The 13,041-nt window shown below is 50.0% G+C and overlaps 1 protein-coding gene across 1 annotated transcript in view; it reads right to left on the bottom strand.

Annotated features, from left to right (window-relative positions):
* The window catches only part of LOC120063938 (serine/threonine-protein phosphatase 6 regulatory ankyrin repeat subunit B-like), a 57,186-nt gene that overhangs the window by 28,641 nt on the left and 15,504 nt on the right, over positions 1-13,041 (bottom strand). Inside the window, exons 5-11 of the mRNA XM_039014248.1 lie at positions 8,315-8,515; positions 7,548-7,635; positions 5,417-5,559; positions 4,751-4,963; positions 4,534-4,612; positions 4,234-4,354; positions 3,996-4,078 (exon numbers count right to left, since the gene is read on the bottom strand). Of these exons, the coding sequence (XP_038870176.1) occupies positions 3,996-4,078; positions 4,234-4,354; positions 4,534-4,612; positions 4,751-4,963; positions 5,417-5,559; positions 7,548-7,635; positions 8,315-8,515 (928 nt within the window). The remainder of the gene's footprint in view (positions 1-3,995; positions 4,079-4,233; positions 4,355-4,533; positions 4,613-4,750; positions 4,964-5,416; positions 5,560-7,547; positions 7,636-8,314; positions 8,516-13,041) is intronic.

Genomic DNA, 13,041 nt, shown 5'->3' with positions numbered 1-13,041 from the left:
AACAACGTGACTCCAATCTGACCAAGGCTGAATAGTTCCCCCTGTAGAGGAATGTAGGATTGGGAAGCAGCAATAAGACATTCCTGTTCTCCAGCCAAAAGAAGAGGACTTGAAAAGTACGATTTTTTAAAAACAGAGTGCACACAGCCAATGGCTTAGTGCTGGTCGGTTACCTGAAGAGAAGAGCCAATGGCTTAGTGCTGGTAGGTTACCTGAAGAGAACAGCCAATGGCTTAGTGCTGGTAGGTTACCTGAAGAGAACAGCCAATGGCTTAGTGCTGGTAGGTTACCTGAAGAGAAGAGCCAATGGCTTAGTGCTGGTAGGTTACCTGAAGAGAGCAGCCAATGGCTTAGTGCTGGTAGATGACCTGAAGAGAACAGCCAATGGCTTAGTGCTGGTAGGTTACCTGAAGAGAACAGCCAATGGCTTAGAGCTGGTAGGTTACCTGAAGAGAACAGCCAATGGCTTAGAGCTGGTAGGTTACCTGAAGAGAACAGCCAATGGCTTAGTGCTGGTAGGTTACCTGAAGAGAAGAGCCAATGGCTTAGTGCTGGTAGGTTACCTGAAGAGAGCAGCCAATGGCTTAGTGCTGGTAGATGACCTGAAGAGAACAGCCAATGGCTTAGTGCTGGTAGGTTACCTGAAGAGAACAGCCAATGGCTTAGTGCTGGTAGGTTACCTGAAGAGAACAGCCAATGGCTTAGTGCTGGTAGGTTACCTGAAGAGAACAGCCAATGGCTTAGTGCTGGTAGATGACCTGAAGAGAACAGCCAATGGCTTAGTGCTGGTAGGTTACCTGAGGAGAGCAGCCAATGGCTTAGTGCTGGTAGATTACCTGAAGAGAGCAGCCAATGGCTTAGTGCTGATAGATTACCTGAAGAGAGCAGCCAATGGCTTAGTGCTGGTAGATTACCTGAAGAGAGCAGCCAATGGCTTAGTGCTGGTCGGTTACCTGAAGAGAGCAGCCAATGGCTTAGTGCTGGTAGATTACCTGAAGAGAGCAGCCAATGGCTTAGTGCTGATAGGTTACCTGAGGAGAGCAGCCAATGGCTTAGTGCTGGTCGGTTACCTGAAGAGAGCAGCCAATGGCTTAGTGCTGGTAGATTACCTGAAGAGAGCAGCCAATGGCTTAGTGCTGATAGGTTACCTGAGGAGAGCAGCCAATGGCTTAGTGCTGGTCGGTTACCTGAGGAGAGCAGCCAATGGCTTAGAGCTGGTAGACTACCTGAGGAGAGCAGCCAATGGCTTAGTGCTGATAGGTTACCTGAGGAGAGCAGCCAATGGCTTAGTGCTGGTAGGTTACCTGAAGAGAGCAGCCAATGGCTTAGAGCTGGTAGACTACCTGAGGAGAGCAGCCAATGGCTTAGAGCTGGTAGATTACCTGAAGAGAGCAGCCAATGGCTTAGTGCTGGTCGGTTACCTGAAGAGAGCAGCCAATGGCTTAGTGCTGGTAGGTTACCTGAAGAGAGCAGCCAATGGCTTAGTGCTGATAGGTTACCTGAGGAGAGCAGCCAATGGCTTAGTGCTGGTCGGTTACCTGAGGAGAGCAGCCAATGGCTTAGAGCTGGTAGACTACCTGAAGAGAGCAGCCAATGGCTTAGTGCTGGTAGGTTACCTGAAGAGAGCAGCCAATGGCTTAGTGCTGATAGGTTACCTGAGGAGAGCAGCCAATGGCTTAGTGCTGGTCGGTTACCTGAGGAGAGCAGCCAATGGCTTAGTGCTGGTCGGTTACCTGAAGAGAGCAGCCAATGGCTTAGAGCTGGTAGACTACCTGAAGAGAGCAGCCAATGGCTTAGTGCTGGTAGACTACCTGAAGAGAGCAGCCAATGGCTTAGTGCTGGTCGGTTACCTGAAGAGAGCAGCCAATGGCTTAGTGCTGGTGGATTACCTGAAGAGAGCAGCCAATGGCTTAGTGCTGGTCGGTTACCTGAAGAGAGCAGCCAATGGCTTAGTGCTGGTGGATTACCTGAAGAGAGCAGCCAATGGCTTAGAGCTGGTAGACTACCTGAAGAGAGCAGCCAATGGCTTAGTGCTGGTCGGTTACCTGAAGAGAGCAGCCAATGGCTTAGTGCTGGTCGGTTACCTGAAGAGAGCAGCCAATGGCTTAGAGCTGGTAGATTACCTGAAGAGAGCAGCCAATGGCTTAGTGCTGGTCGGTTACCTGAAGAGAGCAGCCAATGGCTTAGTGCTGATAGGTTACCTGAGGAGAGCAGCCAATGGCTTAGTGCTGGTCGGTTACCTGAGGAGAGCAGCCAATGGCTTAGTGCTGGTAGGTTACCTGAAGAGAGCAGCCAATGGCTTAGAGCTGGTAGACTACCTGAGGAGAGCAGCCAATGGCTTAGAGCTGGTAGATTACCCGAAGAGAGCAGCCAATGGCTTAGTGCTGGTCGGTTACCTGAAGAGAGCAGCCAATGGCTTAGTGCTGGTAGGTTACCTGAAGAGAGCAGCCAATGTCTTAATGCTGGTAGATTACCTGAAGAGAGCAGCCAATGGCTTAGTGCTGGTAGGTTACCTGAAGAGAGCAGCCAATGGCTTAGTGCTGGTCGGTTACCTGAAGAGAACAGCCAATGGCTTAGTGCTGGTAGGTTACCTGAAGAGAGCAGCCAATGGCTTAGTGCTGGTCGGTTACCTGAAGAGAACAGCCAATGGATTAGTGCTGGTCGGTTACCTGAAGAGAGCAGCCAATGGCTTAGTGCTGGTCGGTTACCTGAAGAGAGCAGCCAATGGCTTAGTGCTGATAGGTTACCTGAGGAGAGCAGCCAATGGCTTAGTGCTGGTCGGTTACCTGAGGAGAGCAGCCAATGGCTTAGTGCTGGTCGGTTACCTGAAGAGAACAGCCAATGGATTAGTGCTGGTAGGTTACCTGAAGAGAGCAGCCAATGGCTTAGTGCTGGTCGGTTACCTGAAGAGAGCAGCCAATGGCTTAGTGCTGATAGGTTACCTGAGGAGAGCAGCCAATGGCTTAGTGCTGGTCGGTTACCTGAGGAGAGCAGCCAATGGCTTAGTGCTGGTCGGTTACCTGAAGAGAGCAGCCAATGGCTTAGAGCTGGTAGATTACCTGAAGAGAGCAGCCAATGGCTTAGTGCTGGTCGGTTACCTGAAGAGAGCAGCCAATGGCTTAGTGCTGGTAGGTTACCTGAAGAGAGCAGCCAATGTCTTAATGCTGGTAGATTACCTGAAGAGAGCAGCCAATGGCTTAGTGCTGGTAGGTTACCTGAAGAGAGCAGCCAATGGCTTAGTGCTGGTCGGTTACCTGAAGAGAACAGCCAATGGCTTAGTGCTGGTAGGTTACCTGAAGAGAGCAGCCAATGGCTTAGTGCTGGTCGGTTACCTGAAGAGAACAGCCAATGGATTAGTGCTGGTCGGTTACCTGAAGAGAGCAGCCAATGGCTTAGTGCTGGTCGGTTACCTGAAGAGAGCAGCCAATGGCTTAGTGCTGATAGGTTACCTGAGCAGAGCAGCCAATGGCTTAGTGCTGGTCGGTTACCTGAGGAGAGCAGCCAATGGCTTAGTGCTGGTCGGTTACCTGAAGAGAACAGCCAATGGATTAGTGCTGGTCGGTTACCTGAAGAGAGCAGCCAATGGCTTAGTGCTGGTCGGTTACCTGAAGAGAGCAGCCAATGGCTTAGTGCTGATAGGTTACCTGAGGAGAGCAGCCAATGGCTTAGTGCTGGTCGGTTACCTGAGGAGAGCAGCCAATGGCTTAGTGCTGGTCGGTTACCTGAAGAGAGCAGCCAATGGCTTAGAGCTGGTAGATTACCTGAAGAGAGCAGCCAATGGCTTAGTGCTGATAGGTTACCTGAGGAGAGCAGCCAATGGCTTAGTGCTGGTGGATTACCTGAAGAGAGCAGCCAATGGCTTAGTGCTGGTCGGTTACCTGAAGAGATCAGCCAATGGCTTAGAGCTGGTAGATTACCTGAAGAGAGCAGCCAATGGCTTAGAGCTGGTAGGTTACCTGAAGAGAGCAGCCAATGGCTTAGTGCTGGTAGGTTACCTGAAGAGAGCAGCTTCTGGCAGCAGTCTGAGTGGGCGTTCATAGCAGCCAGGTGCAGAGGAAACATACCATGGACCCCTCGTCTGCAGAGAGAGAGAGAGAGAGATAAAGACAGAGAGAGAGAGAGAGAGAGAGAGAGAGAGGTCTTTACTATAAAGTCATACTGTACCTCTATACTACAATAAAACAAGTGAAAGGAAAGGGATCCAAACATCCATTCCCCCACACACACACACACACACACCTTGTGCAGTCGGCTCCGCTGGTGATGAGTGTGTTAATGAGGAGCTCGTGACCATAGCGAGCAGCGATGTGAAGAGGAGTGTTTCCTTCCTTGTCCACACTGTCAATCTCCCCACCTACAGTACAGTAAGACTAGTGAACTCAGACTCACACACATACTGTACACACACACACACACACACACACACACACACACACACACACACACACACACACACACACACACACACACACACACACACACACACACACACACACACACACACACACACACACACACACACACAGGTATTACCATTCTGGATGAGTGTCTGGGAGCGAGTGAAGCGGCCGTGGACCGCTGTCATGTGGAGGGGGCTCTTCCCATCCCGACTCTGAGAGAGAAAGGCAGAACAAAGTTGGGAGTGACATCATAGACCAGCGGGCTGAATTTTAGAATGAACAGTCTGATACAGAAACACTGATCCAGAGAAACTCAGTGAGACCATTCATTCTCTCACCACTACCCTCACCTGCACGTTGACGTCAGCCCCGTTGTTGACCAAGAACTCCAGACAGAGAGCTCCGTGGGTGGAGGCTGCAGCGAAGTGCAGAGGGGTGAAACCCTTGTTGTTGGGCTGGCTGACGTTAGCCCCGTAGTCTATCAGCTCACTGACCACAGCATCCTGACCGTTGAAACAGGCCAAGTGCAGAGCCGTGTTACCAAACGCATTGGCCTCATCTATCTGCAGTCACAGAGGAGAACAAGTCATCATCATACTACACACTATTTAAATGTGTGTGTCTTTCTCCATGTGTCTCTCTCAATGTGTGTGTCTCTCTCCGCGTGTGTGTCTGTCTCTCCGCGTGTGTGTGTCTCTCTCCGTGTGTGTGTCTCTCTCCGTGTGTGTGTCTCTCTCCGTGTGTGTGTCTCTCTCCGTGTGTGTGTCTCTCTCCGTGTGTGTGTCTCTCTCCGTGTGTGTGTCTCTCTCCGCGTGTGTCTCTCTCCGCGTGTGTCTCTCTCCGCGTGTGTCTCTCTCCGTGTGTGTGTCTCTCCGTGTGTGTGTCTCTCCGTGTGTGTCTCTCTCCGTGTGTGTCTCTCTCCGTGTGTGTCTCTCTCCGTGTGTGTGTCTCTCCGTGTGTGTGTCTCTCCGTGTGTGTGTCTCTCCGTGTGTGTGTGTGTGCATGTGTCTCCGTACCTCCACAGCCAGGTTGAGCAGGTGTTTGACCACAGCGATCTGACCGTTAGAAGCGGCCGTGTGTAGGGGGCTGTAACCTCGCTTGTCCTTACAGCTGACCTCTGCCCCCTGGCTGACTAGCAGACACACTACATCCAGATGTCCTGCAGGGGGCGCACCAGAGCATCATCACACTCACTGTAGAATCATTCAAGTTATCTTACAAGAAGGTAACCGTTCAAAACCATAATGTCTCTATCAAATGTTCAGCAATACGAGTAATGAAGAGTAATCCCAGAAGAACCAATGTTGTTTGGCTCAGTTCTCTGACTAGTAGGTGACTCAGGGATTTCTGAAAACATTTTATTTCGTGAAATGGAAATAATGATATGAATGCCTGAGGCAGACTTGGTACAGATACTATATAATGTCTACATCTCACCCGTATAAGTCACCCGGTGCAGGGCACAGACACTATATAATGTCTACATCTCACCCATATAAGTCACCCGGTGCAGGGTACAGACACTATATAATGTCTACATCTCACCCATATAAGTCACCCGGTGCAGGGCACAGACACTATATAATGTCTACATCTCACCCATATAAGTCACCCGGTGCAGGGCACAGACACTATATAATGTCTACATCTCACCCGTATAAGTCACCCGGTGCAGGGCACAGACACTATATAATGTCTACATCTCACCCGCATAAGTCACCCGGTGCAGGGCACAGACACTATATAATGTCTACATCTCACCCGTATAAGTCACCCGGTGCAGGGCACAGACACTATATAATGTCTACATCTCACCCATATAAGTCACCCGGTGCAGGGCACAGACACTATATAATGTCTACATCTCACCCGTATAAGTCACCCGGTGCAGGGCACAGACACTATATAATGTCTACATCTCACCCATATAAGTCACCCGGTGCAGGGCACAGACACTATATAATGTCTACATCTCACCCATATAAGTCACCCGGTGCAGGGCACAGACACTATATAATGTCTACATCTCACCCATATAAGTCACCCGGTGCAGGGCACAGACACTATATAATGTCTACATCTCACCCGTATAAGTCACCCGTGGCAGGGCACAGACACTATATAATGTCTACATCTCACCCGTATAAGTCACCCGGTGCAGGGCACAGACACTATATAATGTCTACATCTCACCCATATAAGTCACCCGGTGCAGGGCACAGACACTATATAATGTCTACATCTCACCCGTATAAGTCACCCGGTGCAGGGCACAGACACTATATAATGTCTACATCTCACCTGTATAAGTCACCCGGTGCAGGGCACAGACACTATATAATGTCTACATCTCACCCGTATAAGTCACCCGGTGCAGGGCACAGACACTATATAATGTCTACATCTCACCCGTATAAGTCACCCGGTGCAGGGCACAGACACTATATAATGTCTACATCTCACCCATATAAGTCACCCGGTGCAGGGCGCGGCCATCTTTCTTAATGTCTACATCTCACCCATAAAAGTCACCCAGTGCAGGGCGCGGCCATCTTTCTTAATGTCTACATCTCACCCATATAAGTCACCCGGTGCAGAGCACAGACACTATATAATGTCTACATCTCACCCATATAAGTCACCCGGTGCAGGGCACAGACACTATATAATGTCTACATCTCACCCATATAAGTCACCCGGTGCAGGGCGCGGCCATATTTCTTAATGTCTACATGTCTCACCCATATAAGCCGCCCAGTGCAAGGCGCGGCCATCTTTCCTAATGTCTACATGTCTCACCCATATAAGCCGCCCAGTGCAGGGCGCGGCCATCTTTCTTAATGTCTACATGTCTCACCCATATAAGCCGCCCAGTGCAAGGCGCGGCCATCTTTCTTAATGTCTACATGTCTCACCCATATAAGCCGCCCAGTGCAGGGCGCGGCCATCTTTCTTAATGTCTACATGTCTCACCCATATAAGCCGCCCAGTGCAGGGCGCGGCCATCTTTCTTAATGTCTACATGTCTCACCCATATAAGCCGCCCAGTGCAAGGCGCGGCCATCTTTCTTAATGTCTACATGTCTCACCCATATAAGCCGCCCAGTGCAGGGCGCGGCCATCTTTCTTAATGTCTACATGTCTCACCCATATAAGCCGCCCAGTGCAGGGCGCGGCCATCTTTCTTATCGAAGGCATTGATGTTGGCTCCCTTAGCCAGCAGCAGGTTAACCATCTGAAACAGAGGGGAGAAAGAGAGGGAGTATGTGAGCAGTGTGTGTCAGTCTCAGCAGGCAGCCAGTGGTGACTCAGGTGTGTGTGTGTGTGTGTGTGTTTGTGTGTGTGTATGTGTGTGTGTGTGTGTGTGTGTGTGCGTCCCTCGTAGGGGCCAAGCGTGGGCGAGGCTCTTTATGTAAGCATTCTAAATACGACCTCAATCTGACTAGTGTTTAAGCAAAAACAACCATTATTCCAGTATATGCCTGTATGACTTTACCTCTACCACCTATCATGACACTTGTGTGGGTTATTTCTGGACACAACAATATTTTAATACAGTTGTTGTCACTCACTAGTGAGCCTAGGTGATAGTATCACTAGGGGTTTATTTGGGACTGAGCATGTGAGGGTTGGGGTAAATTGCATTTCCAATTTGGAATTGGAATTTCAGTTCACTTCCTGAATTAGGCCTGGGCCTGTGGCTAACTGACTATACGTACGGATGTAAATAAGAGATGTAAATAAGAGATGTGAATAAGAGATGTGAATAAGAGATGTGAATAAGAGATGTGAATAAGAGATGTAAATAAAATATGTGAATAAGAGATGTGAATAAGAGATGTAAATAAAAGATGTAAATAAAATATGTGCATATGAGATGTGAATAAGAGATGTGACCCCGCCGCCTACAGTACCTCAGTGTGCCCGTTGAGGGCGGCGTGATGCAGGGCGGTGCGCCCCCCGCGGTCCGACACGTTGACGCTGCTCAGCAGCGGGATGATGACTTCAGCACAGCGCAGGGCCTTGTTGGCAGCGGCAACGTGAAGCGGCGTCTGCCAGTTCTTATCCCGCGCGTTCACATCAGCAGAGTGACGGATCAGCACACGAACCGCCTCCTGAAGAGCAGAGTGTGTTAGAACCGCAGGAGACCTGTGTGAGGAGAGTAGAGACTGTGTGTGTGTATGTATGTGTGTGTGTGTGTGTGTGTGTGTGTGTGTTTGTAGGAGACGTGTGTAAGCAGCATAGACAGAAGAACGTGCATACAGGAAATGCCTCTAAACACTCATGAATGTACAGGTAACTGCCAAGACAAAGGAAACACCAACATAAAGTGTCTTAATAGGGCGCTGGGCCACGAGCCGCCAGATCAGTTTCAATGCACCTTTGGTATAGATTCTACTAGTCTCTGGAACTCTATTGGAGGGCTGCGACACCATTCTTCCATGAGAAATTCTATAATTTGGTGTTTTGTTGATGGTGGTGGAAAACTCTGTCTCAGGCACCGCTCCAGAATCTACCATAAGTGTTCAATTGGGTTGAGATCTGGTGACTGAGACATCCATGGCATATGGTTTACATCGTTTTCATGCTCATCAAACCATTCAGTGACCACTCGTTCCCTGTGGATCGGGGATTGTCATCCACTCCCATCAGGATAGAAATAATTCACCATAGGTTGAAGGTCCCTCAGAATGTATTTATTGGCCTTTACCTTGCCCTCTAAGGGGTTAAGTAGATTACATTAGATTTTAAATTAGATTGAGTTTATCAGTCACATGCACAGGTATGCAGATGTAACTGCAGGGTACAGTGAAAATCTTATGCTCCGGACTCCATCAGTGCTGGTCAAAATATGGATAGTAACAACAATAATAATAATAATAATAAATCATAACAATAATAATAATAATCACAATAATAACAATAATACATGAATAATAATAATAACAATACTACTACTAATAATACAAGTAGTAATAACAACAATAATACTAATAATAATACCAATAACAACAATAATAATAACAATGATACGAACAATACGAATAACAATACTGATAATAATAATAATAATAACAATACTAATAACAATAATTATAATAACAATAAGAACAACAATAATAATAACAATAATAATAACAATACTAATAACAATACTAATACATAATTAATAATACCAATAATGATAATAACTATAATAATCATAATTATAATAATATATTAACATTTACAACTGTAGCAATGATAAATGACCGCTGAATAGCCTAGTGGCTAAATAGCTGTAACGGCTTTCCTCCTCCTCTTCATCCGAAGAGGAGGAGCAGTGATTCGACCAAACTGCAGCGTTGTATGATGACATGATTTATTTAAACAAGACGAAAAAACGAACTACACTTGAATAATTAACAAAACAAATAAACGATGTAGACAGACCTGGACGACGAACTTACATGAAACACGAAGAACGCAATAACAGGAAAACTGACTACATAAAACGAACAAACAAACAAAACCGAAAACAGTTCCGTGTGGCGTAACATACAGACACTGACACAGGAGACAACCACCCACAAACAATCAATGTGAAAACACCTACCTTAATATGGCTCTCAATCAGAGGAAATGAAAACCACCTGCCTCTAATTGAGAGCCATATCAGGTCACCCTTTAAACCAACATAGAAACAGAAAACATAGACTGCCCACCCAAACTCACGTCCTGACCAACTAACACATACAAAACTAACAGAAAACAGGTCAGGAACGTGACATAACCCCCCCCTCAAGGTGCGAACTCCGGGCGCACCAGCACAAAGTCTAAGGGAGGGTCTGGGTGGGCATCTGACCACGGTGGTGGCTCAGGCTCTGGGCGAGGTCCCCACCCCACCATAGTCAATCCCAGCTTACGTCTCCCCCTTAGAATGACCACCCTCATCTTACACCCACTTAATTTAAATGTTAACCTTAAGATAAGGGGCAGCACCAGGACAAGGGGCAGCACCGGGATAGAGAGATAGCTCAAGACCGAGAGGTAGGTCAGGATAGAGAGGTAGCTCAGGATAGAGGGGCAACTCCGGACTGAAGGGCAGCTCCGGACAGAGAGACAGCTCTGGACTGAGGGACAGTTCTGGATCAATGGCAGCTCTGGGCTGAGGGGCAGCTCATGACTGGCTGACGGCTCTGGACGCTCATGGCTAGCTGACGGCTCTGGACGCTCATGGCTAGCTGACGGCTCTGGACGCTCATGGCTGGCTGACGGCTCTGGACGCTCATGGCTGGCTGACGGCTCTGGACGCTCATGGCTGGCTGACGGCTCTGGCAGATCCTGTCTGGTTGGCGGCTCTGGCAGATCCTGTCTGGTTGGCGGCTCTGGCAGATCCTGTCTGGTTGGCGGCTCTGGCAGATCCTGTCTGGTTGGCGGCTCTGGCAGATCCTGTCTGGTTGGCGGCTCTGGCAGATCCTGTCTGGTTGGCGGCTCTGGCAGATCCTGACTGACGAATGGCTCTAGCGGCTCCTGACTGACTAACGGCTCTGACGGCTCGGGACAGACGGGCGGCTCTAATGGCTCGGGACAGACGGATGGCTCAGACGGCGCTGGGGAGACGGATGGCTCAGACGGCGCTGGGGAGACGGATGGCTCAGACGGCGCTGGGGAGACGGATGGCTCAGATGGCGCTGAGGAGACGGAAGGCTCAGACTGATCCTGTCTGGCGGAAGGCTTTGGCTGCTCCTGTCTGGCGGAAGGCTTTGGCTGCTCCTGTCTGGCGGAAGGCTCTAGCGGCTCCTGTCTGGCGGAAGGCTCTGTAGGCTCATGGCAGACGGGCGGCTTTGCAGGCTCATGGCAGACGGGCGGCTTTGAAGGCTCAATACAGACGGGCAGTTCATGCGACGCTTGGCAGACGGACAGTTCAGGCGCCGTTGGGCAGACGGCAGACTCTGGCCGGCTGAGACGCACTGTAGGCCTGGTGCGTGGTGCCGGAACTGGAGGCACCGGACTGGAGACACGCACTTCAAGCCTAGTGCGGGGAGCAGGGACAGGGCACACTGACCTCTCGAAGCGCACTATAGGCCTGGTGCGTGGTACCGGCACTGGTGGCACCGGGCTGAGTGCACGCACATCAGGACGAGTACGGGGAGAAGGAACAGTGCGTACAGGGCTCTGGAGACGCACAGGAGGCTTAGTGCGTGGTGCCGGAACTGGAGGCACTGGGCTGGAGACACGCACCATAGGGAGAGTGCGTGGAGGAGGAACAGGGCTCTGGAAACGCACTGGAAGCCTGGTGCGTGGAGTAGGCACTGGTGGTACTGGGCTGGGGCGGGGAGGTGGCGCCGGAAATACCGGACCGTGTAGGCGTACTGGCTCCCTTGAGCATTGAGCCTGCCCAACCTTACCTGGTTGAATACTCCCCGTAGCCCGACCAGTGCGGGGAGGTGGAATAACCCGCACCGGGCTATGTAGGCGAACCGGGGACACCATGCGTAAGGCTGGTGCCATGTAAGCCGGCCCAAGGAGACGTACTGGTGGCCAGATATGTAGAGCCGGCTTCATGACATCCGGCTCAACGCTCAATCTAGCCCTACCAGTGCGGGGAGGTGGAATAACCCGCACCGGGCTATGCACACGTACAGGAGACACCGTGCGCTCTACTGCGTAACACGGTGTCTGCCCGTACTCCCGCTCTCCACGGTTAGCCTGGGAAGTGGGCGCAGGTCTCCTACCTGCCCTTGGCCCACTACCTCTTAGCCCCCCCCCCAAGACATTTTTGGGGTTTCTTCTCGGGCTTCCTTGCTAGCCGCGTACCTTCATATCTCCGGTCTTGAGCTTGATTCTCCGGCTTCCAGCCACGTCTCCTTGCTGCCTCCTCATACCACCGCTCTTGGGCTCTCGCTGCCTCCATCTCCTCACGAGCGCGGCGATATTCCCCAATATGTGCCCAGTGTCCTTTTCCCTCCAAGACTTCTTCCCATGTCCAAGACTCCTGTTTAGTAGGCCACTGCTCGAACTTACGCTGCTTGGTTCTGGATTGGTGGGTGGTTCTGTAACGGCTTTCCTCCTCCTCTTCATCCGAAGAGGAGGAGCAGTGATTCGACCAAACTGCAGCGTTGTATGATGACATGATTTATTTAAACAAGACGAAAAAACGAACTACACTTGAATAATTAACAAAACAAATAAACGATGTAGACAGACCTGGACGACGAACTTACATGAAACACGAAGAACGCAATAACAGGAAAACTGACTACATAAAACGAACGAACAAACAAAACCGAAAACAGTCCCGTGTGGCGTAACATACAGACACTGACACAGGAGACAACCACCCACAAACAATCAATGTGAAAACACCTACCTTAATATGGCTCTCAATCAGAGGAAATGAAAACCACCTGCCTCTAATTGAGAGCCATATCAGGTCACCCTTTAAACCAACATAGAAACAGAAAACATAGACTGCCCACCCAAACTCACGTCCTGACCAACTAACACATACAAAACTAACAGAAAACAGGTCAGGAACGTGACAATAGCCTAGTGGCTTGATGGTCTGAGGGTAGAACCTATTGGCCAGTCTTCCAGTTATCGCCCTGATGCTCCTGTACTGCCCGCATCTGAGTGAAGGAAGCAGGGAGAACAGACC

This window comes from Salvelinus namaycush, chromosome 19 (genome assembly GCF_016432855.1).
Source record: "Salvelinus namaycush isolate Seneca chromosome 19, SaNama_1.0, whole genome shotgun sequence".
Lineage (NCBI taxonomy): Eukaryota > Metazoa > Chordata > Actinopteri > Salmoniformes > Salmonidae > Salvelinus > Salvelinus namaycush.
This window is presented reverse-complemented; position numbering and strand designations above follow the sequence as displayed.